At 42.2% G+C, this 26,131-nt stretch overlaps 1 protein-coding gene across 5 annotated transcripts in view; it reads left to right on the forward strand.

Annotated features, from left to right (window-relative positions):
- The window catches only part of CA8 (carbonic anhydrase 8), a 118,895-nt gene that overhangs the window by 61,796 nt on the left and 30,968 nt on the right, over positions 1-26,131 (forward strand). For 2 of the 5 annotated variants that reach the window (XM_073331074.1, XM_073331073.1), the window contains exons 2-4: positions 4,822-4,986; positions 5,723-5,914; positions 10,304-10,428. In XM_073331074.1, the coding sequence (XP_073187175.1) occupies positions 4,908-4,986; positions 5,723-5,914; positions 10,304-10,428 (396 nt within the window). In that variant the 5' untranslated portion in view covers positions 4,822-4,907. Of the gene's footprint in view, positions 1-4,694; positions 4,987-5,722; positions 5,915-10,303; positions 10,429-26,131 lie in introns of those variants that run through there. The other 3 variants (XM_073331072.1, XM_073331071.1, XM_073331075.1) reach the window with 3 other exon arrangements.

The following is a 26,131-nucleotide window of genomic DNA, read 5'->3' on the forward strand; positions in this document are numbered from 1 at the left end:
TGTTATCTCTCAGATTCACAACCTTTAAGGTTGGCAGAGTTGTTTTGATCTGTCAACCCAGAGGCATCCTAGTTGGGCTTACTCTAGCGATTGACATGAGGATTACCCTACAGCTCAGCAGAACTAATATGGGGTATTTTTGCTGTAGAGGACTTTTTTTTTTTTAAGCACTCTTTACTGCTCTCTCTACCAGCTCATCCTCCTGTGGTTTGTGAGGGCTGGAACTAAAATGCTTTAAAAAGCTTGGTATTGAGATCTAGAACACTTGGGATCATTGTTAGTGGAAATGTATGGGTCCAAAGTTCCTGACAGGTGTTTGGATCCAGAGGTTTGATTCAGGCTTGTCTAGCAGTATTTAAATTGTAAGATCTTTGAAGCTGGGATAGTGGCTTCATAAAGCACCTGTCTGTAAAGTTCCCAGCTTGGCACAGTGTTGATGCTATACAAATAAGAATCTGTAAATAAAATAATAAACAAGCAATAATAATTAAAACCTATATAATGGGTAACACAAGAATGGCTGATTGCAATCTAATGATTAAATATTATATTCTCAGACACTGAAAATGTTCTAAGATACAACTCTTCAGCTTGCAACAGCAGATGTGAGACCACTGGACTCAGCTGTCTTTGGGCTAAGTTGTCCTCTCATTTCCAAGAGACTGGATTATGCAACAGAAAAATGAACTAGTGTTAGGTCATGGAGTTCCTCATAGATCTTTTATTGCTGCTTTCCACAAATGGTTCTTTAAGGACTCTAACCTGAGGGAAAATATCAGCATTAGATACCCGAGAGGCAGCCTGATTTAAAGGGTAGAGCATTGGCCTGAAATTCAGGAAACCTGAGTTCTATTATCAGTTCTGCCAATGACTTGCTGCATGGCTTTGTACAAGCCACTGCTCCTATGCTTCCTCTCAATCTTTCTTCTATATATAGACAATATCTGCCTCTTGAGGGCAGGGACTATCTCTTACTATGTGTTAGCATACGATTAGTTAGATAATAATGTGGAATAGGTACACTTTTAGAATGTGTAGGGCTGAGTATTATAGGAATTTGAGGCAATATGCAGAATGTATGCACATTCAATAGATTACACCTATGCCACAGAACAGGAATGGGGCTAGAGGGTAAAACTTTCAGAAGTGCCTAAGTGACTGAGAAGCTCAAGCCCCATTTTCAAAATTGCCTAAGTCACTTCAGAGAGAGCTGTGCAAATAATGATTTTTTTGGTTTGCTGACAATTCTAGAAAAGTGGGAAAAATTGTTTTGGGTCAACCTGCAAATAATTAAAAACACCAAAACAGATATGGCAAATTGAAAAGTAAAAGAAAAAAATTAATTTTGGGCAGAACAAAATTTTTTGTTAGACTGGAATCAAAATGTTTCATTTACATTTTGAGCCTTTTTTAAACAATTTGCATTTTTAAAAATAAAATGAAGAAAATTTCTACACACAGTCATTTCAACACCCTAAATCAGAACTTTCCATTTAAAAAATGTTGAAATGAAACATTTTATCTTTTCCAGAATGTTTTTGTCTGTTTGTTTTCAAAATGAACAATTTATCCAAACTGAAATTAATTCACAAAATGTCTTGATGTTGTTGAATCTGCATATTTCACAGACAAAAAGTTTTGGCTGAAAATTTTCACCCGGCTCTAATTTAGGACCCTATATCCCTTTGACTTTTAAGAGGACTTAGCTTCTTCAGTCACACAGGTGCTTTTGAAAATTTTACCCAGCACCTACATCTGATGCACAAGAAAGTCAGCAGTAAAAGGACTGCAGAGGAGCTGGTATATTAACAGAAATCTTAAACCCGATGACTGAGTGTCTGGCCACAACCAAGGAAGTAATAAGATATTTGGATGCATGGAGAAATCAAACATATGCTAGGGGAAAAGCCAATGCCAAATATTCAATACCTACTGTGCCTACTGTGCCTTGTTTTGCGGAAAGATATGAAAAGTTGGAAAGGCAAGAATGAAGGGGAACAAATATAAGTAACTTCTTAAGCAGTGAATGGAGGCTAGAAAAACTAGTATTGGGTATTTATTACAATTCAGGAAATTGCAGGTCTAATCATGCAGTTGTCTCTGTATGAAATTCAAGCATGGACCTTCCCCCCTCAAAGGAAAACTATGACAGGAGCTGACTTAGTATAGGACATGAATGAAACACTGTATCTAAAAGGTATAATGGGAAGACTATAGATGCCCCAGAATGTTTTGAGATGTGTGAGATTCTGGAAGGAAAGGGAAATGAATTTGCAGTCTGGTAGGCCAGGCTCAAAGGAGCTTTAGGAGGAACTTGTTTTTTCACTGGGATGATTAGTGTGTAGAATCAATTGGTTTAAACATCAATAGCAGGAACTAATGTATATTTAAGAAATGCTTAGAGGGAAAAATATATTACAAGATACAGTCAAAAGAAACAGATGTGGATGGGTAACATGATCTTCTTAGTGCCAAAAGTTCCTGTTATATAATGTGTGTTTCATTTGTTCAAATGTCAAGGATTCATTAGATGATGAATTATGGAATTTAGGTTTGCAGTGCTACCCCCATGGTCAAGCAAAGCTGCAATTGTGCAAGGCAAGCGACCCTGAAATAAACTTAGGAAGGAAAATAACATCTTGGTTTAGAAAGGATCCAACAAGCTGCTGCCCTTGAACATAGCTCATTAGTGCAGTTTCATTCCCTTGATGAGCTCAGAAGAATAAATAATAAAGGTCTTGCAGAAAGAAACCTGTATTTGTATTCCTGTCCAAGAACGGGAAGCAGACCCGAGTGAGCTCTTCCCAATTTGCCCCATCCTCTTTTTACCTTGTGTAGTTGCATATATTTCACAATACTTGTTAGCTCTTGATTTATCATTGTATTTTGGGACCCCTTTTCCAACCTATTCCTTCCTCTCCTGCAATAGCAATCCAAGGCTGACATTAACTTTTACTCTTGTTACTGCCCAGTAATCATAGGCATTACAGGTAAACTGGGGAAGGCCCAGGTTCACCAAGAGGCACAACTCGCTCTAGGAGCAATATGATGACATCAGTAACATAACCATGTGGTTAGGAGCTGCTGCCTCCTTTGAGTGACTGAGGACGGAGTGTATGTATGGGGGGTGGGGGCTCCCAGCTGCCACAGCTACTTAGCTACAGGTGGCTGGGGGAACTTCCTAACTGCTTCTGCCCTCTCTAGGTGGAGATGGGTGCCCTGACGGCCACTGTTGGGCTCCCTCCTACCCCATTGCCACTGGTGCAGCTTGTGCAACTGTCTGGATCACTTTTTATCTTTATACCCTCTGAAGCAGGGAGCCCTGTGATGAGACTGGTTCACTTCCCCCCCACCAGAGCTGAAGGCTGTCACCTCCACAGGCTGCTCTTGGTGCCAGGCCCTGTGAGGAGGCTGCCTGCCACACCTGGATCAGGTGTGTGTGTGTCCTGTTTATGGGGAGAGACCTCCTCCAACTGTATGCTGCCCAGAAGTAAGCACTCTGCTGGGGTGGGAAGGGCTGAGGCCTCCCTCCTCCTGGACGCACCCAGCGTACCCAAGGATGGGGAACACTGGACTAGGGAACAAGGAGGCCCCAGCCCCCCTGAAAAGCAGCAGTAGCAGGGGCTTATGAACAGGCAGTGGGCCCCATCAGCCTATTTGAAGGCCCCTTTCATCACCAACACAAGTATTACGATTATTTATTGTTTTTATTATCATAGCAGCTAGGAGCAGGACCCTGCTGTGATAGGTGCTGGAAAAACACAGAACAAAAAGACCTTGTCCCAAGGAGTTTCCAATCTAAGTAGGGGCAGAGTCAGGTGGGATGGAGTGGGGCCACTTCTGGGGTTCTCTGAGTGGGTGTGTCTAGGATCCTCAGCTGCCTTAATCCAGCTCTGGTTAGGGGCAGTTGAGATTGTGAGGATATTTACAGGTATGAGGGGGAAGAAAGAATGAGGAGGAAACAGAGGTGGCGAGGGGGGACAGAGGTGGGGGGCTACAGGGAGAAGACCTGTGATCAGAGTTAGGTAAGAATCAGAGAAGTGTAGGACTGGAGAGGACCTCAAGTAGTCCTCTAGTTCAGCCCCCTGCACTCAAGGCAGGACTACATAATAACTAGACCATTCCTGACTGGTGTTTATCTAATGTGTTCTTAAAAACCTCCAGTGACAGAGATTCACAGCCTCCCTCGGCAATTTATTCCAGCCCTTAACTGCCCTGACAGTTAGGAAGTTTTTCCTAATGTGCAACCTAAACGGCCCTCGCTGCAATTTAAGCCCATTGCGTCTGGCAAGAGTTCACTTCTGATCTCATATCTGCCTATGAGCTGCTGCCCATGGGATGGCTTCAGTACAGCCCCAACACACACTTCCTGGCGGTTCTGCATTAACTAAATCTACCTGCAGTATAATCCTGCTTGCAGCATCGACAGACAGACGGACACGGGGACAGATACTATCAACAGTATCAGCCCTCTCCGTTTATAGCACCAGTATGCCTGTGTAGTACCTACCTGTCTGTCTCCTCAGGCTATAGTCTCTCTCTCTCTCGACTTTCTCTCCACTGTTGTCCTCACAACTGTGTCTCCAGGACGTCTCCGTATAGAGTATCCAGGGATTTAACCTGTCTAATCACCTCTGAGAGTTACACAGAGTGTTCCAGCCCCCCAACCCGCCCCCGCCTGCTATGGGTATGCCACAGAAAGACACACACCGGCGGCTCTGCAAACCAAACCTCCAGCCACTGCTTGACGCGCACGGCGCAGAGACACACACGCACACATGCCCAGAGCGCTGCGAACTAACCCCCCTCTCCCGCCCGAAGCGAACAGGCTTCCGCAAGGCAGCCCCGCTCAGAGAGGGACACCCCGGGACGCTCCGAGGGACACAGGAGGTGTGGAGGCGCTGCCCATGGCTGACAAGAGCTTCATTGAGAAACCCGAGTCCTGCCCGCAGAAGGAGGAGGCTTTGGAGTGGGGCTACGAGGAAGGTAAGGAGAGGGTGGGAAGGCAACGAGCTCCCCGAGCTGCTGGCTGGGGCCGAAGGAGGGAGAAGTTTCACTGTGTGGGGGAGAAAGGGACGTTTCACCTATGGAAAGGCAAAGTACAGTGACATGCAGCCCATCATCACATCGTCTCCTCTTTAGTAGCTAAACTTTCAGGGTAATATCGAAGCTGAGATCATGGTGTCAAGGGGCACGGTCAACTTTCATTTGTCCCCAAATCCATATTTGGTACAAACACCCTTTTATGCAACATCAGGCCAATAGAAATATTTTCCCCATTAAACAAACAAGCAAACAAAAACCTAACAGGAGAAATCAGGTATTTTAAAATAAATAAATATTCCTCCGCTACCTTTAAAATTCAGACCCTGCAGCACTAAGAACCTGATAGTGAAACCAACTATAAAACAAAGTAGAACTGATTTAGTTTATTTCATTGTCCAAGTTCAGAGAAATGCAAAAAAGGCAAACTGATAATAAATTATGAGTAGCCAATGGGATTTTAAAAATGCATTCATTCATGTTGAACTATCGAAGATGCTATTAGTAACAGGGGTAAAAGAATTAGTTTGTTTACGGCATTTTTTTGACAGTGCCCCTTTAAGTGAAGGGGTCTCTTCAATGGTATATTTTTGCATGTATGCAAAGGTTAAAGCTGCATGTCCTTCACAAAAGCAGTCATATTTTATTTCCACATGATAGTTTTTCATTTTATTTTTAGGAGTCGAGTGGGGGTTGATCTTTCCTGATGCTAATGGAGAATACCAGTCTCCTATTAACTTGAATTCAAGAGAAGCCAAATATGACCCCTCACTACTAGAAGTACGTTTATCACCAAACTATGTTGTTTGCCGTGACTGTGAAGTAATTAATGATGGGCATTCCATTCAAATTGTCCTTAAGTCAAAATCAGGTATGCTTAATCATTGTTTACATTTTTTTTCCAACACAATAAAATGGATGATAAAGTTTAGATTATCTTAAGCAATATTCTCTACACAGTAACTGAAATGAGAAAGAACATTCACTTCTATAAATGGGCTATGATCCAAATCCTGCATCATTTTAGTCAATAGGAGTTTTGCCACTGACTTTAACGGAAGCAGGAGTGAGCTTTGTGGGTAGCAGGATTGTTATGGTCAAAACTGGACATTCATTTTTTGTGAAGCTCTTAGAAATCTAATAATTAATCCTTATGTCAAGAAAGTTTGCTGTTGTTAGAAATCTAATAATTAATCCTTATGTCAAGAAAGTTTGCTGATGCCAGCCTGGTTCACAGCATGCAGCATTGTTCAAAATTTCCGCTTATGATGGTATGATCTAATTCGCTTGAGCCAACAGTGTCTGAAGTTTAGAAATTGTCCAGAATATAACTAAGATGTTGTGGAACTCAAATTGTATTTTATATATATGGCTGACAGAAACTGTGGATCTGATCCAAAGTCTATGGAAATCAACAGGAGTTTTCCATTGACTTCCATGGCTTTTGATGATGCATTATATGGATAACTGTGGACCTTGATGGTTCATTTAGGATAAGATGCTTGAATTATACTTAGGATGTTGATGGGCCTTCAATTTTAAAGGGTCAGTATTTACCACAAAAATAACTAGAAAGCAATAAAAACACGATTTCCAGCTAAACTGAAAGTTGAAATCCTGGATGTAGAATTCTGTGATCAGAACGTTGGGTCTGGTTGAGCTATGCTCAGTGCAGGACTTAAAAGTCAGGAGGGAAGGTGGAGAGAAGCAATCCTTTGTGGCCTTCCAGTCCTGTGGTAGAGAGGACCCAGTTCCGACCCTGTATAAAGTTAGAGGAGTCTCAGAACTGTGCTGTCTGGTAACAGCCTTGTAGAGGCTGTTATGAAGCACAAGATTGCTAGAGCCCAAGGCCTTCCAGCCATGCTTTGTTCTGCCTGACATGTCACCTACTCAAAGCAGTCTGGGAAGGGTGGTGCAAAGCCAGCTCTATGCCAGCTGGTTATTCACCTGTGCTGGGGGAATCCCCAGCCAATGCCCTCTAATTTTTGACAGGCCATGTGTGCAAAAAAATTCTTCTGTGCAAATTTTTGACAGGCTGTGTGCACAAAATATTTCTTCTGTGCAAATTGTTGTGCTTCTGTGCAAATTTTTGTGCAAGCGGTGTTTTGCCATGTGTGCGGGGTTTAGGATCTGTGTGCACGCGCACACATGCACAGCTTAGAGGGAACAGTGTCCCCAGCTGCTCTGTTAGTGCAAAGAGATCAGAGCAAGGGCTCAGGATCTGGCCTGTGATGTTTATTTTCATCAAACCAATAATATAGGTGGCAGATTTGTATAGTGGAAGGAGAAACAGGTGTGCAATGTATATCTTTGAGATGAACTTTAGTCTGTCAAGCTAGCACTAAGGATTAATGTTAATGTTCAGAAAGTATGGTGTTTACCACATTTGAACAAGGATGAAAACTTGCACAATGTGACAGGTCAGTTCACCACAGCAAGTGTTCTGAGGGCCATCAGTGGTACATGGGTCAGAGTTTGGGAACTTCTGTTGGGGGATTTTTACAGAGAGTTAAAAAGTAATACATGTCTGGATATGAAGTCCTTGAAAAGCAGTACAGTCACCTCTAGGTCACCAACGGGAATTCAGAATGATAGTGCCCAACTATAAGCTGGCAGTCTCAGTCAAGTCCCATCTTCTGTTCCTAGGTCTGCCACAGATTTCCTGTCACTTAATCTCTCTGTGCCCTGTTCTCCACCTGTAAAATCAGGATAGATGTTTCATTACAGGTGTATGTCTTCTGCCTCCAGGAGGGGGAGGAAGGAGTTAATAAGCTCCCTTAAGCTTAAAGACCACCAACAACAGAATGCCTCTGTGTCCAGTTCACTAAACTGGCCCGACCTACGATCCTGCTGCAGCTCCCACAGCTTGCCACCTCACAGGGTGCTGTGAAGACAAATCTATTCAGCCAGCTATTTAATATATAATAAATGGGAGCTGCTGAGCACCGAGCACTTCTGAAAATATGGCCAATTAATGTATGAGAGGTTCCCATATACATAGCGAAGTAGCCATAGAAAAGCCTACAAATATATAAAGTAGATGACTAAAATATATATTAAAATCAATGGTTATTCCATTTCAGACTATATGTTTTTCAGTTGTATCATTGAACAGTGCACATATTGTTGTCATCTATAGAGCTATCATTAATGATGGTTCTTTTGATCCTTAATTCAGAACATACATTCAGACTCTTCATTTGACTTTGTAAACATTTTACAGGTTGCATCCAGTTTCGGCACTGTGCATGTATGATATATAAGATGGAGGAAGCATGACTGACTTTATAATGGAGTAGAATAGATATGATTGAGAGCCTTCTTGAATATTTCAGAAATATTTTCAAGGGTATTCTACTAGCAGAAACACTTCTCCTTTGACCACAATGGAGGTCAAGTATACTCTACAAGGACTGACAGTTTCAGAATGATTTTCTGGTAGGGAATCACACATTGCAGAGAGGCAAAGTGCACATGAATATGTTCTATGCACTGACAATAAATACTCTTAACATGGGATGAGTATTATGAATTAAACCTCATAGATAGTTTTGGTGATGGTCCTGTAGATCCAAAACAATATTACAGTAGAGAGCACTTCCAGTTACACACAATGGGAATAATACTTCCTTTCACAAAAAAAATCTGTGTTACTAAAAATATAATATTAATATAACACATTATCAGATTTTGCTGTATTCTGGACATTTTGGTTTCCTCAATGTTTATCACATTAACAATGTAGTGCTTTGTCAATAGTGGTATAGTTAAGAGGAATATAAGATGCAAATTTGAATCTACACATGCACTTTAGGATAGTCCTGCTATCTTACAATTGAAAGACTTTATAACTGTGATGATACTTAGAAAGAGCATCAAAGCTTTATGTTCTGTCGATGTGGAAGACATACTAATCAGTATGGGTGACTTTGTCCTTTGTTGTAACTTACAGTAGAAATCTTAATTGGTGAGTTTTACCTCTGACATGTTACATTATTTTGGCAAACAGTTCAATATGATAATATTGTGTGTTAGTAGTATTTCACCATAGCTGATGCTCCAAGCTGAAAATGAGATTGTATTTAGTTAAAATAGATACAATTATTTAAGATTGTGGATCCTTTATTGCATAAAGCCCAGCATAATGCAATAAAAAACTATTTAATTTTCACTAATTTACTGGTCAAAGAGGGTCCGATGCAAAGTCTATTGAAGACAGTGACAGATTAGTGATTTGAAGCAGACCTGTAAGCACTCTAAGCTCCAAATCTGCCCTTGTATATGAGAACATTACTCCTATTGACTTCCGTGAAGAGTTTTAAGCATGTACCTGAGGGCAATATTTGGTCCTAAGCAGCTTCAGGACTCATTGGACCAAACTCTGGCATGGATGGAAGTGAGGGCCAAAGTTTGGCTTCAGATATGTACACCTATGTGTATATCCCATTGCAAAAAGATAGATTAATGTCAAATGTTCAAGTTATAATTTATACTGCTTTCCATCTCCTATAACTGGGGGATGAATCTTTTTGTTGTTTAATTTTAAGGCATTATCCCACATTCACAACTGTGGCTTTTGGAAACAGCAATAAGAATATTCTGGCAGTCTAGAAGACTGTGAAGCATCTTCCTAGTGGTTTACTTTAAGTAAATATAGTATAGTGTTGATATTGAATCTTAAGATTATTTATTGCGAACTCACAGAACACAAGGGCAACCTGTATCTCACAAGCCTGGCAGGTGGTGTCTATCAAAATATCATTATCTTACAAAACACTGGCAGCCAAGAATGCCAGAGTTTCATGACCAATTTCCGCACAATAAACAAAGGTGATACAGGCGAGGCATTTGTACAGCTATGAGGCAATTATGCAGTTTGACACCAGAAGGAAACTGCATCATCTGGTTAGAACACAGAGCTACTGTTTGGCTATCAGTCTATAAATGTATTCACTCTTTGGAGTGATAAGCATACAATGCTTTTATCTTGCAACATGACTAGCTGTTCCACCTTGCAAAACTCAGAATGCTGGATAATACCATTTTCATAGCCTTATATAACTGAGAATGAATTGGGATTCTGCAGATGCGTAGTAATACAGGAGAAAAGGCAGCAGGTATGTTAGCTTTGCTCCCATTTTCTCTAAGATAGATTGTAATACAGAAGTTTGCAACAATCTCCCAGTTGTTTGTGGACAATGTACTCAGCAGCTTGTTTGCTTGGAAAACTAAGTATGTCTTCATTTGTGTTCTTTTCCAGTGTTAGTAGGTGGGCCATTACCTCGGGGACATGAATTTGAACTACATGATGTTCAGTTTCACTGGGGGAGAGAAAACCAGCGTGGCTCTGAACACACTGTTAATTTTAAAGCTTTTCCCATGGAGGTAAGAGTGACATCGTATTGAAAAACACCTGCTCTATGCACAAGATGTTAAATCATTGCTTGATAACCTGGTAGTTCAAAACAGCATTTCTTTTTTGCTCCGCATTTTTCCTTCGAAAATACCGTCTGCTGAAGTGTGCTTTAGTGCCAGTAAATTGAGATTTGCGTCTTTAGTAATGTGCCTCTAGCATACATCGTATTGCATGATTAATTGGCCATAAAGTTAACTTGCAGAACTATTAACTTCTGTCTTAATAATATTAGCATTCTAACAAGATCTGCTATTTCAACACTTCCTATGTCACCTTGACTAATAGCTATAGTTGGGGGAAAATAGCTGTTGGAAGCCTTTCCATGGAAAATAATAATTTGGGGTAAACTTGTTTAAAAAAAGCATAAACAAATTGTTCATGAAAAGCTTTAGACATCTGAAAACTGGAGAATATATGAAATTCTTATCTATAATCATAGCATGGAGTGAAGTTCAGCTTTGGAAAGAAGGGTAAAGGTGTACTGCAATCTTAAAATTTGAGCTGTTCCACATATACTCAGCTTCATGTTCCACCATTGCAACTGTGCTGCAGAAGATCATTCCAGTATTTTCATTTACTGTGCACTTCATCTTTTGTATTATAAGGAGACTTTCTTGCCTTTTTTCAGAGGTTTTAAAATTAGTTTTGCCTTGCTATTTATCATAATCCCTTAGAAGCTTGAAATGGAATTTCCTATCCATTTATGCTCTCCTCTTCAAGTGCTTGGGCATTTGTTACTGGCTGGTTACACATGGATCCCACCCTGCTGGAATAGAACTTTTTAAAAGAAAAAGGATAAAAATCAGCATTTATTTTAAAAATAAATATAAAAATCCACATGGAGTTGTGGAATAGGTACAGGTTTAATTCGTAGCTTAAATAACTGGGTTAGGAACATTGGTCATATCTTGGCCTCTGCTTTGACTGCTTTGCATCAGTCCGCTGCAGAATTGGCTTCAGGAAAGTTACCCCTACATGGGGGACTCACCAGGTAATGTAGGGCCAAAGTAACAGCTTCTACACCACCTTTTACTGGACCCTGTATAGATGCATCCCCATGCCAAAACAATTCCAGTGGCCCTTTGTGACAGTGGGTAACTAATGCAATATAAAGCAAACCTGCCCCTAGTAAGTTAATGTCCATTTAAAAAATAAATCAGTATGTAAAAAAGGGTCAGCATGGAGGCAAACCATGAAAAAGGTCCAGGGATTAGCCAGCAGATCTGATCAGCCTCTATGGGAACCCATGGTAAGCCTCCTTTAAGGGCAGCATGACAGCTGTACTAAAAATTTCTGACAAAGTGAGGGATGTCAAACCAAGATTTCATTACAGTTAGCACAGAAGTGTGTATATAGAGCTATAAAAGAACAAGCTGGCTTCCACCTCATCTCTTGCATCAAAGCTGTTTTTGGTTAAGTTCTGATCCTAGGATCTTGGCTACTGGTGACAGTAGGGTAGGTCTAATGGCTGGAAGTTAAGACTTATTTATCTATTTAAAATACATTGTAAAAGCAGCATAAATGTGCAGCCTTACACATAGGTCCCCAAGTAGATTACTCTTCTCTTGGGGAAAGTTACCACCCTGGGGTTAGAAGTCATGTACAGACAGATATACAGGCTGTAACCCCATGTCCCTTATTCCCATACTATCCTGCTTTGACAGCCTGTAGATTGACTTCTTTGCATGTCTTTTGGGGAGATTGAAATGGTGGAGGAACCACATTCTCTGTAGAAAATTTCTGCTCCATGTTCCCCTTCTACCTGTGAGTTTTCTAGTCTTAGGCATACAGGGCAGTTAAATTTTGTCCAAATATCATACTGTAAAACTTGAGGAGGGTGAAAGTAGATGCTCATGACAAATATATATGTTCCTTCAATAGTACGATCTATGTCACAGCTTACAGAACACAGGATTCTAACCACTGTCTTCATTCCGGGGATTTCCATACATTACTTTTATCAAGAACAGTCACTTTGATTGTTAAAGCTATATTCTTGCCTGTTACACTGGCATCTTTTTGTGCGGGAGCTGGTGGTCATAGTATGTATTTTAGGGCCTCATTTTCAGCAGGTTGGTAGGTAACAGTAATTTAATGTGTACACTAATGGGTAGTGATAGGTGCCTATCCAGTTTCATACGCATCTGTGGACTGTGTGTTCTTGTCCTGTAGTGTGTATGTGCAAAGGCAAGCCTGAGAATCAGGCCCTTGATAGCTGTGCCTGGCTTTTCTGCTAGAAGAGAATATCTGCCCCAACTGCTGATTTTTGCCTTAGAAACCCAAAATACATTTCTGTCACTGATAATAAAAAACATTGGATGATAAGACCTTCAGGAGGACACAAACCAAGTGTATGAACAAATGATAAACAAAACTGCATGGTTTTACTAAATCTATTAGCAACACACCAAACTGGGACCAGATTGTAATCGCTATTATTCCATTAAAATCCTGAGTAATTCCACTGAAGCCAATGTAGTAACTCTGGATTTCAACTGATATAGCTGATATGAGTATCTGACTCTCTGTATTTACTGATCAGAGCAGCAGTTTGATCTTGAATTATGACTCTATGATATAAGAAGCATCCTACACATCCTGACATTAATAAACTGGGCCAGCTATTACAGAACAGCTACAGAATATAAGTGTAACAACCCTTGTAAAGTCTGACTTTAGAAAGGAATGTTACTTCTCAATGTTTGGAAGAGGATTACTGTATAGTTCCTTCCTCTGGTTCTTTACCCTTGATATCATAACTATTAGCTAGAAATTAAGCAATATCCTGTATCTCTAAGTGTAACAATCTATTATTTTCTAACTAGACATCTTGGAATCTTGTACAGGGTTAGGACATTACGGTTCATGGCTAAATAGATTAGCACATTAGGCTTGTACTGTGACCTCTGGGATGAATACTTGAGCTCATTTACAATGTTGTTTTAATAAAACGGCTGTTTATGTGACTCAGGCTAAGTTCATTGTTATTTTTATTATTATCAGAAATTTGGTAAAGTCTTGTTTTTTCAGCTTCCGTAAGGGAAGAAGTCAAAATGTTGACTTTAATATATTTGTTATCATTTTAATTGAAACACTTTTAGTTGCAATAACCAAGAAAAGCCAGACAAAGCAGCAAACTGCAGGCAAAGCGGCAAACTGCAGTCTAATGTAAACATTGTAACACCTTTTAAAATATGTACTGTACATGCTGTTCACAATCCTCCTCCCTTTGTTCCTGCAAAGAAATACAATGCCCAACCTTGCCTTGCAGCCAAAGACCGGGAGGAGGTATTTCATACAGACTTCCTCAGAAATCATATGCAGTATTACTGAGCACACTCAGGGATACTTTACTCTCTCAGGCTTCTGATGCTACATGTTTGATAAAGAGCTCAACAGTAGAAGATTAGGATCTAGTTCCATTTCCTTGAAAGATACAAAGGCTAGATTGTGACATGGAGTACGCACCTATACAGGGGAGAAAAGGGAGTAAAAGCTACGTTTCTACCTGTGCATGAACTACCCAAGCCTTGAGTGTGGAGATGAACGAGTAAGTGGGTGCTGAACCTCCTTACTCTTCAGCCCCTCTAGAAGGTGAGGGGGGAATGGGAAGGAAGGGGTGGCGAATGTGTGGAACCTTGATTCTCCCCCTCCTACTTGTTGCCTGGTGCAGGGGCGGAGGTTAGCAATTTACTGCTGATGTAGGCCGACAGCAAATTACCACCCTACTGGAGCAAGGGAGAAGCATGGAGGGAATTGTGCCTGAGAGGTATCTCTGAATGTCCTAGTATGTCCCTGAACTTGTCCGAGGATGGCGTAGCTTACGCACTTGTACTGGCTCAGGACTAGATCGCACGCCCTGGTTCTCATGGGTGACTTTAATTTTCCTGATATCTGCTGGGAGAGCAATACAGCGGTGCATAGACAATCCAGGAAGTTTTTGGAAAGCATAGGGGACAATTTCCTGGTGCAGGTGCTAGACGAGCCAACAAGGGGGAGCTTTTCTTGACCTGCTGCTCACAAACAGGGAAGAATTAGTGGGGGAAGCAAAAGTGGATGGAAATCTGGGAGGCAGTGACCATGAGTTGGTTGAGTTCAGGATCCTGACACAGGGAAGAAAGGTAAGCAGCAGGATACGGACCCTGGACTTCAGGAAAGCAGACTTTGACTCCCTCAGGGAACGGATGGGTAGGATCCCCTGGGGGACTAACATGAAGGGGAAAGGAGTCCAGGAGAGCTGGCTGTATTTCAAGGAATCCCTGTTGAGGTTACAGGGACAAACCATCCCAATGAGTCGAAAGAATAGTAAATATGGCAGGCGACCAGCTTGGCTTAACGGTGAAATCCTAGCGGACCTTAAACATAAAAAAGAAGCTTACAAGAAGTGGAAGGTTGGACATATGACCAGGGAAGAGTATAAAAATATTGCTCGGGCATGTAGGAATGAAATCAGGAGGGCCAAATCACACCTGGAGCTGCAGCTAGCAAGAGATGTCAAGAGTAACAAGAAGGGTTTCTTCAGGTATGTTGGCAACAAGAAGAAAGCCAAGGAAAATGTGGGCCCCTTACTGAACGAGGGAGGCAACCTAGTGACAGAGGACATGGAAAAAGCTAATGTACTCAATGCTTTTTTTGCCTCTGTATTCACTAACAAGGACAGCTCCCAGACTGCTGCGCTGAGCATCACAACATGGGGAGTAGATGGCCAGCCCTCTGTGGAGAAAGAGGTGGTTAGGGACTATTTAGAAAAGCTGGACGTGCACAAGTCCATAGGGCCGGACGAGTTGCATCCGAGAGTGCTAAAGGAATTGGCGGCTGTGATTGCAGAGCCATTGGCCATTATCTTTGAAAATTCGTGGCAAACGGGGGAAGTCCCAGATGACTGGAAAAAGGCTAATGTAGTGCCAATCTTTAAAAAAGGGAAGAAGGAGGATCCTGGGAACTACAGGCCAGTCAGCCTCACCTCAGTCCCCGGAAAAATCATGGAGTAGGTCCTCAAAGAATAAATCCTGAAGCACTTACATGAGAGGAAAGTGATCAGGAACAGTCAGCATGGATTCACCAAGGGAAGGTCATGCCTGACTAATCTAATCGCCTTCTATGATGAGATTACTGGTTCTGTGGATGAAGGGAAAGCAGTGGATGTATTGTTTCTTGACTTTAGCAAAGCTTTTGACAAGGTCTCCCACAGTATTCTTGTCAGCAAGTTAAAGAAGTATGGGCTGGATGAAAGCACTATAAGGTGGGTAGAAAGTTGGCTAGATTGTCGGGCTCAACGGGTAGTGATCAATGGCTCCATGTCTAGTTGGCAGCCGGTGTTAAGTGGAGTGCCCCCAGGGTCGGTCCTGGGGCCGGTTTTGTTCAATATCTTCAATAATGATCTGGAGGATGGTGTGGATTGCACTCAGCAAATTTGCGGATGATACTAAACTGGGAGGAGTGGTAGATACGCTGGAGGGCAGGGATAGGATACAGAGGGACCTAGACCAATTGGAAGATTGGGCCAAAAGAAATCTGATGCGGTTCAACAAGGATAAATGCAGGGTCCTGCACTTAGGATGGAAGAATCCAATGCACAGCTACAGACTAGGGACCGAATGGCTAGGCAGCAGTTCTGCGGAAAAGGGCCTAGGGGTGACAGTGGACGAGAAGCTGGATATGAGTCAGCAGTGTGCCCTTGTTGCCAAGAAGGCCAATGGCATTTTGGGATGTATAAGTAGGGGCATAGCGAGCAGATCGAGGGACGTAATCGTTCCCCTCTATTCGACATTGGTGAGGCCTCATCTGGAGTACTGTGTCCAGTTTTGGGCCCCACACTACAATAAGGATGTGGATAAATTGGAGAGAGTCCAGCAAAGGGCAACAAAAATGATTAGGGGTCTGGAACACATGACTTATGAGGAGATGCTGAGGGAACTGGGATTGTTTAGTCTGCAGAAGAGAAGAATGAGGGGGGATTTGATAGCTGCTTTCAACTACCTGAGAGGTGGTTCCAGAGAGGATGGTTCTAGACTATTCTCAGTGGTAGAAGAGGACAGGACAAGGAGTAATGGTCTCAAGTTGCAGTGGGGGAGGTTTAGGTTGGATATTAGGAAGAACTTTTTCACTAGGAGGGTGGTGAAACACTGGAATGCGTTACCTAGGGAGGTGGTAGAATCTCCTTCCTTAGAAGTTTTTAAGGTCAGGCTTGACAAAGCCCTGGCTGGGATGATTTAATTGGGGATTGGTCCTGCTTTGAGCAGGGGGTTGGACTAGATGACCTCCTGAGGTCCCTTCCAACCCTGATGTTCTATGATTCTATGATTCTATAACTGGGCCAAACAGCACAATTTAACCCTAAAAGAACAACTAATTTTTAGAGTCAAACACAGGAAGCTGCTATAAAATAAAACTGACACTGGTCAAAAATGGTTCCTCACAATGCTAGCAACTTGACTGGGAGCAGAGTGGAGCATTCTGTAGAATCTATCCCTTTAAAATATTGGCTGATGTTAGCTTGTTTTGTGCACACATTACTAGCCAGCTGCAATATGTTTTTTCCAAACCTTGTGCAAGCTATCAGTGGAAGGGAATAAGCTGCAAATCATTTCCAAGCCTTTCCAAGATGTGGAGGAAGAGAAAAACCTTCCCTTTTGCTGTCATAAATTTTCAATTAAAAACCCCCACAAAACCTCACAGTTGCCTTGGGAGTCCGAATGAGTTTTGAACAGCAAAGCTAAACAAAAGTAAAAAATAAAATAAATTAGAATAGTCTTTTGAGTAATGTAATATAAAACAAACTCATTTGTTCTGTAGTATTTTTCATCATGACAATAACTATCACTAAAAGTGCTGTAATAAATACGTAAAACTCACCCAGTCTAAATGAAACAATTAGATATTCTTTTGCTCATCTGAAATGATGCCATCTTAAGTATTTAATTGAGACAAAGTACTATTTTATGGCTTCAGACTAAAATTATGATATTACATTTCTCTCCCTCAAGCATCTTCAGCATCTGTTTAGCAATACGTAGTGTTTGGTTCTTTGGATTTTTTTTAATGAGCACAGCTTTCAAATCAGATATATAGACTGTACCAATCTGCCCTCTTTCATTTCTGTGGGAAAAAATTCCATGCCTCTAAGGCACAGGTTTATACTGAACTTTACATTAATCTTGAAATGTCTGAATTAGGTTTTGTTAAAGCATTTTTGGACCAAATTCTGCTCACCTTTGGTATGTCTACACTGCAATAAAACACCTGTGGATGGCTCATGTCAGTCAGCTTGGGCTTGGGCTGCAGGGCTATAAAATTGCAGTAAAGATGTTTGGACTGATGCTGGAGCCTGGGTTCTGGGACCCTGAGCGGGGAGGGTCCCAGAGCCCAATCTCCAGCCTGAGCCCAAATGTCTATACTGCAGTTTTGTAGCTTCACATCTGAGGCCCTGTAAGCCCAAGTCAACTGACATGGGCCATCTGTGAGTGTTTTATTGTAATGTAGACAAGCCCTTGAGTGAAATTCACCCCTTATTTGGCATATATGTATAGGGTGACCAGACATTCTGTTTTTAAAGGGACAGTCCCATATTTAAGCCCTCCTGCAGGTGTCCCAACTTTTTCTTAAAAAAAGACAAATTATCCCATATTTTTTGTCTCCCCTGCCCCCATCAGTACTGGCGGGTCCTGCTGCTGGCTGGATCTTTGATCACCATCCGCCCACCCACCAGCAGTGAGCTGGGGGGAGGTCCAGTGGGGGTGGGTGTACAAGGCTGGTGGTGGGGCTGGCTGCTCCCCATGCTGGTCTGTCAGCACAGCCCCTGTTGCATGCTGGCTCTTGGTCATCAGGGCCCCGCACCCCCATCCCGTTTCCGGCCAGCACTGGCTGCACACTGTGATAACTGGTGAGTGTGGGAAGGTGCCAGGCGTCAGCCTCTGCTACCCAACCATCAGCCCTTTACGTGTTCCCCCCCTTGCTGTCTTCTCCTTGATTTGCCATTTCACACCCCCCAGCTGCTCCTCCATATCCCCTCCCGCCCATGCGGGGTGCATCCTGTTTCCAGCACTGTGCAGAGAACCAGCCCCTAGTTGGAGTGCTCAGCTCATCAGCAGCCTGGCCAGCAGGCTCCTTCCTTCCCCCACTGCCTCTGGCTGGGCAGGGCCCCCCAGGAAAGCCCAAGACCCTCCGGCCTGGGGTGCTGGCCAGGAGGAGCCAAGCCCTGCATGGATCAAACCCCCTAACAGAGCTGGCATGGGGAAGCCTCTCCGTCCCTCAGCTAAGCTCTGGAGTGTGTGTGTGGGAAAGCGATTTCCAGCCTGTTCACGCCCCAGACCTGCAGGCTCCACAGCAGGCCCTGCGGCAGGGGCTTAGCACCCTCTTTACCCGTTCCCCCTCCATTCCCACCCTGGGTCCTTCCCCACAGGGAGTGCAAGGCTGCTGCTCTATCCCCTAGTCACTCTGCTCTGCTGAGCCACCTCTCTGGTCCGGTTAGCTGAAGCCCCTGCAGTCAGGTTCCCTGGGCCCTGGTGCACAATGCATCCATAGGGCTTAAGCCCTCCCTGCCCACACTGTAGCTGGGGGACAGGAGGCGGCTAGGTTATGTCAGTAGCCAGCAGCAGCCTGGAGGTGTTAGCTGCCTTTCAACGCTGTGTGGGCAGGAAGGAACAAGCTGCTTCCAACCACAGGGGAGCGGGGCGGAGAGAAGAGATGAGCTCTGTGAAGACCCAGTCCAGGTCATCCCTTCCCCCCTCCTGCCCCTGTGGCTGGAAGCAGCTCCTGTCCCTTCCCTATGGCACAGTGCTGAAAGGTTGCTGTTGAACACATCCTGGTGTGAACCCTAGGAGAAATCTGGGGAGAGGAAGCATGTGACCCTGCGTGCCCCCCCATGAGTTGCCTTGGGGGATGTGGCGCCATGTACCAGGAGAGGCGGGTCCATTTTGGGGGCCCAGCGAGGCCTGGAGGATGGAGAGCGCCGGGCAGGGAGGGTCGGGTCAGTCGGTCACCCCCCACCCCCGTGTGGGGGAGGTGTACATGAGTGTGTATGTGTGTTACCTCTCCCTGTGTGAACCCTAAAGCCTTAAAGATAAGAAGATAAATAACAAGAATCCAACTATGCAGTATTCAGAGGTGAAAGTAAACTGGTACGGTCCGGTACGGCGTACCGGCAAGAGCCAGTACACCGTGCCGGACCGGACTGGCTTCCCCGGCAGTGATTTAGAGGGCCAGGTTCCAGCTGCTGCAGGGAGCCCTGTGCTCTTTAAAGTGCCGCCGGGGCTCCGGCAGTGGGGCTCGTGCGGTGCTTTAAAGGGCCCGATGCAACTGCCACTGAGGGGAGCCCCAGGCCCTTTAAAGCACGGCCCAAGCCCTGCTGCTAGAGCCCCAGGGTAGCGGCGGCAGGGCTCCTGCAGTGATTTAAAGGGCCCAGAGCTCTGTGGCGGCCCTTTAAAGCCCTGGGCCCTTTAATTCGCCCCTGAGCCCCGGGGCTCCCAGCTGCCTCTGCAGCTGGTAGTTCTGGGGTGATTTAAAGGCCCTGGGGCTCCTAGACACAGCTGGGGCTCCCAGACACAGCCGGAGCCCCAGGGCCCAGCTTCTTCCGGTTGAGGCCATGCCTCTTCCGGTTGAGGCCACGCCCCCGCTCAAGACTCCAGCATACCGGTACGTCCTTTAAGTTACTTTCACCCCAGCAGTATTTCTTTTTGACAGGGGCTCAGACATCTTGATGTTAATTTGAACATTTGTACTGCATAGTTCTGATTGCCATTGAGTTCGCTTGAATATGAGTAATTTTACCAGGTGTTCCGTATTCAGCATAGGGAAATCTGATCACCCTAAATATGTAGTTCAGAGGCCTTTGTGCTGTTTATTTTATTCAATGATTTATTGCCTCATTTGTAAATTTGCTTGATAAACCAAAGCAAACACAAACAAAATACACGTAATTGTAACACAGGGTTGGCAATCTCTACTCCTCTCCATGCACACACAAATCCTACTTGCTTTACCTCACACAAATACTCCCATCAACCTCTTTGAGTCTGGTGAGAGGAGTAAGGCAAGCCGGCCCATATTAACAACACTTTTTCTGAGATTAGGCACCAATCTTGCACCATTGAAATCAGTGGAAGTTTTGCCATTAACTTTAATGTGACTATGATCTGGGCCATAAACTCAAATGGGAATGTTTTAAACACAGGCCTACATCTCATTCACCTCAATGATCTCATTGATTTCCTGCTTGTAAAGGATGGAATTCACTTCTTTGCAGAGGGGCAGCACAAAGCCTATGAATTGCTTAAGATCCATTTACGATCTCAAAATAAGGGGGTGAATTTCACTTTTTACAAGGAGGAGTTGGCTCAGAGTGCTTTAACAAAACTTAATTCTGCTATTTTAATTTTAAATTTTAGGTTTTTCTGCTTATAATTTTTAAGAAGTATTTTTAATAAAGTTCCCTAATAGAATATTAACTTAATAGTCAAATAACTAAATGACTGTTCAGTCTAGCATCATTGCTGACTAGTAACATAAGTAGTGTTTAAAGTAGTGTTTTTTATGACTAACAACTATTATTCACAACCAGATCCAGATTCAAACCATCACCTGGTGAAAAAGAAATACACTATTTTACCTCTTATATAGAATACAGGTATAATTATAATATATACCCCTTACACACACTTTATGAGTCAGGCTGATTCCTGGTACAACTCCAGAGTCATCACTGGAGTTACACTGGGGGTTGAATCTAGCTGAAGCTCTGCAAAAAAAGTATTTTCCAGCAGTTTTTCACTTAGTACTAACTTCAGATTTTCCCCTTATTTACTAGTTTGTGTTTTGTTTTTGGCTGTTGTGCAAAACTGGAAACCCTCTCTCTCCCACTCAGTAGACCAAAGAGAAACTGACTAAATGAAATAAATCATTACCATAATTTTAAAAGTAATATGAGCAGTATATGATTCCTGAAATAGCTTTGTTACCAGTTGCTAAGCTCTTTCATCATGAGATTTGTTATTGTTGTTGACAGATAATTTGATCCAAATGATCACTCACAGTTCCTAAATTGTACTTTGATTCTAGGTAGTTCACCAGCACGAACACCGAGTACTTATGGCTTTGCTCAGTCACACATAGTTTATACTTTGCAAAGAATATATCTAAGAACTATGTACAGTATTGCAGTGTTGATTCATACGGCACATCAGCTGCATTAATGGTTGATATGCTAGCAGGCCGGCATGGCTTTGATATAGTCGGATGTAGGGAGAATTGCTTCTTCCAGTCTTTGAAAGAAGGGTATTCATGTACTTACGTTGAATGTGTCTGGGGCCTTCTTTGTGAGCAAAAACTACAATTTAATTCAGGGGTGATGCTGGAAAGACATACAAGATACTACTCAGCCACCACCATTTAAGAGAAAAGTCACCAGCAGGCTAATCCCAAACAGCTCATTGCCTATCTGCTCCCTTTCCCAGGGATTTTCCTGTTTTTGCCCAATCGTGCAGCAGATGCTCTTGAGTCTCATGCTCACCTGAGAATCTTTTGTGCTGGTTACTGCAATAGTTCCTCTGAAGCACCAGTTACCAGTACAAAGGATTCTGGTATGCATTTAAGAAATGGAAGGTCCCCACTACAGATAAATCAGCCAGAAAGCAAGATACCCTTTTGGGTAAGAAATGACACGCAGGGAATGTTTGGTAGAAGGAAATGAGTAGCAAGACATGGAAGAGGTCTGTGGTTGAGGGCTAGTTTTTGCCTAGAAGGCCAACCAGAAGGCCAACAATACAAATCTTGTTGTATTCACTTAGGGCTAGGCTGTTGCACTTAGCCACAGTGTGTAGTAAAGGCTGATCTGGAACTGCACCATCCTAGGGGGAGCATGGAAGGTGGAGAGCAGGGATTGCATTTATGGCATCCCTATGGAAGTGCAAGGCATGGAAGCACTATTATCCCCAGTGTATAGATCGAAAATTGGCTAAATGACTTGGCCAGTGTCTCACAGAATGTCTGTCAAATGACTAACTAAATGGCAACAGAACCCAGATTCATAGATGCTCAGAAACTGCTAAGGCACTCAGATACTACAGTATCTAGATACATAAATACTAGAGTTGGTAACATTTTTTTTCCAGTGGAAGAGTTTTCCTTTGGAAAATGCTGATTTGATTAAATTGAAATGTTTTGTGGGAATGTATCAATTTCATTGACATTTTTGACCAAAAATTATCGAAACATTTTATTTGGGTAAAGTCAAAATCTTTAGTTTCCATATGGCCAAAGCACTTCATTTCAACATTATTGTTTCAACTTTTATGCTGTATGAAGTTCAATATAACATACTGTAATATAGTCAAAATAATAAAGTCAAAATGAAACATTTTCGTAAGATCATTTAGATATTTCTGAAATGAAAATTTTCCCACTTTGTGGAAAACGTCTTTTCATTATGATTTAGGATGAATGGAAATTTTGAAATGTCAGAATTCCTCATGGATTTAAAATTCTGAGTTTCAACCAGCTCTAATAAGTATCTATATAGACAGACCATTCTCCTGAGTGCCAATCTAGTACCTTAATCACAGACTATCTCAGAGAAAAGTCATTACACAATACTAATGCAGCATGTAAAACTGCAGTTCAACAGCAGGCTATTAAAGATACACAATGAAGATTATTATTGTTAGAAACATAGGCAGTATTGAGCAGAAAATTGTTCTGAGCTTCCTTGAAGTGTGTATTATTTAAGTATAACTGCTCATTGGAGAGAAATGAAGATTATGTTTGGAAAATAATCTACTCTTGCTGTTACTGTCATCCATTTAGGAAGAACCTCTGGTCACCTTACAGCAAATATCAAACCAATTATCTGTAAAAATGAAGTAAATCAGATGGGAGTGATCATTTTGTTATTCTGCCTTCATTAGATAAATCTATGTATAAAAATAAAATCAGTGAGATTAAGAGCCCCCGTCCTGCAGCCCTTGTTTAAATGACTAATCCTTCCTCGGGTGAATAGTCTGGTTTTAAATCCCTGGAAATTAATGCCAGTTACCTTAGGCCCACTGATTTCATTTGGGAAGCTGGTTGTATGAATAAATTTTCCAGAATTACTCTCTTAAATCACACCTCTCCATGTTTTCTTTGAAGCTTAGAAAACTCTGGTGGCTCTGATAGCACACAATATAGTTAACTCTTCCACAAGATGCAGTAAACTTGTATGCATTAATAATCATTTATGTTAATCCAGTCCTCTTGCCAGGTTTTGGTCTTTCAAAGCTTAAAAATAATATATCAACACACACACACGCATACACATGAACCAGCAAGACATCTACATAGCAAAAACAGAGTGGAGAGACTTTTACAGAAATCCTCATCTTTCCCACACCCCCCCCTCCTTTCTAGTCATCCTAATTTAGAGGTAGTGGGAGGCCAGCCTGGAGTGCACAGTGCTTCAGCTGTCTCCAGCTAAAGTGCAGAACCTTGAGTACTATTATCAGCTGGCACAGATTAGAGCAGCTCCAAGGTGCTGTATCTTTCACCTGGGCTGAAACTTGGCACAGCAAAGAATCTGGCCTATAAATCTGACCGCGGGATTTACACAGCATTTCACGTTCCTGGTGAAGGGTTTGGTGCCAAAAGCCAACAATCGGGAGCCAAGTAATGACATATTTGCTTTTTTCTTCTTTTGTTACCATATAGAATATTTATTAAGGGTGGAAACAGTTTTCATTTTGGGATGATTCCTGTTTCCATTGTATCTCCTGCACACTCAAGGTGAAAAGTTGAAAACCTGAAAATAGTGGAGTTTGTCCTTGTAAACAGGAATAAAATTAGATTTGCACAAATTTGGTGCATAGCTCATCTTAGGAACCCTCAATTCCCCTGCCTCTCCACCCCAGTAGCTAAGTTTAAAAATACATTTAGGTCCTCTAAGGTAGAAGCTGCTGTACCATTGAAAATGCATATAATTATTTGATGAAAAATGCCAAAATTTGAATATTATTCACAAAATATAATTCAACCAACTATAGGGCTGGTTGAATAAATGAAATACTTATTCAAAAATAGCACATATGTTTGGTAAAATCATGATCTGTTCACAAACAGGAATATTCAAATGAAATGAATTGAATGAATTATCATGGTCCAACCTCTTCACTAAAGGAACACACAATAATTTACTTATAATGCACCCCTAATTATACAATTGTGGGGGTGAAATTTATTCCTCCCATAACTAGTGAACAACATATGACCTGACACAAGACCCTTGTATTGTTACCTTTGGTGGCCTAACTGCACAAACTTCTCTTAGTTCCTCTACCAATCATACTGAGCTGTTTGCCCCCACAGTACTCTATGGCAGTGAGCCCTGCCTGTTAATCATATTGATTATTACAGTGATATTTTGATCTCCTATGCAAAATCGGAGTAAAAGGGTTTTGTGTGTGGGGAACTTAAAAGATTTTGCGAGGGATCAGGTCCTTCTCCCTGTAAACCAAGGCAAAGAGAGGAGAACCTTGCAGCTTGGCCACAGGAGCTACTAAAGCCCATGGCCTGCAGTGGCAGCTGTGGCTTACTGCATTACATGCAGGTAGCTCAAGGTCACATCTTGCCACTTTCATCGGTGTTGAGAGAGCTGCTCAGTATTCATCTCTGTGTCCATCAGAGACTCCCTGTGTGGCCTCCCTGTTTCCTGACCTCATGCACAATGGAAATGAAGTAGCGCTGTTGATTAATCGCGGTTAACTCAAAAAAATTAATCCTGATTAATTGCAGTTTTAATCGCACTGTTAAACAATAAAATACCAATTTAAATTTATTAAATATTTTGGATGTTTTTCAATATTTTCATATATATTGTATTCTGTAATTGAAATAAAAGTTTATATTATTTTTCATTATAAATATTTGCACTGTAAAAATGATAAACAAAAGAAATAGTATTTTTCAATTCACCTTATCCAAGTACTGAGGTGCAATCTCTTTGTTGTGAAAGTGCAACTACAAATGTAAAGATTTTTTTGTTGTTATATAACTGCACTCAAAACCAAAACAAGGTAAAACTTCAGAGCCTACAAGTCCACTCAGTCCTACTTCTTGTTCAGCCAATCACTAAGACAAACAAGTTATTTTACATTTACAGGAGGTAAAGCTACACTCTTCTTATTTACAGTGTCACCAGAAAGTGAGAACAGGCATTTGCATGGCACTTTTGTAGCTGGCATTGAAAGATGTTTACGTGCTAGACGTGCTAAACATTCATATGCCCCTTCATGCTTCGGCTACCATTCCAGAGGACATGCTTCCATGCTGATGACGCTCGTTTAAAAAAATAATGCATTAATTAAACTTGTGACTAAACTCCTTGGGGGAGAATTGTATGCCCCCTTCTCTGTTTTATCCACCTTCTGCCATATATTTCATGTTATAACAGTCTCAGATGATGACTCAGCACATGTTGTTCATTTTAAGAACACTTTCACTGCAGATTTGACAAAACGCAAAGAAGGTACCAGTGTGAGATTTCTAAAGAAAGCTACAGCACTCGACCCAAGGTTTAAGAATCTGAAGTGCCTTCCAAAATCTGAGCGGGACGAGGTGTGGAGCACGCTTTCAGAAATCACTGAAGAGCAACACTCCGATGCCAAAACTACAGAACCTGAACCACCAAAAAAAGGAAAATCAACCTAC

The sequence above is a fragment of the Lepidochelys kempii genome, chromosome 2, assembly GCF_965140265.1.
Source record: "Lepidochelys kempii isolate rLepKem1 chromosome 2, rLepKem1.hap2, whole genome shotgun sequence".
Taxonomy (NCBI): Eukaryota; Metazoa; Chordata; order Testudines; family Cheloniidae; genus Lepidochelys; species Lepidochelys kempii.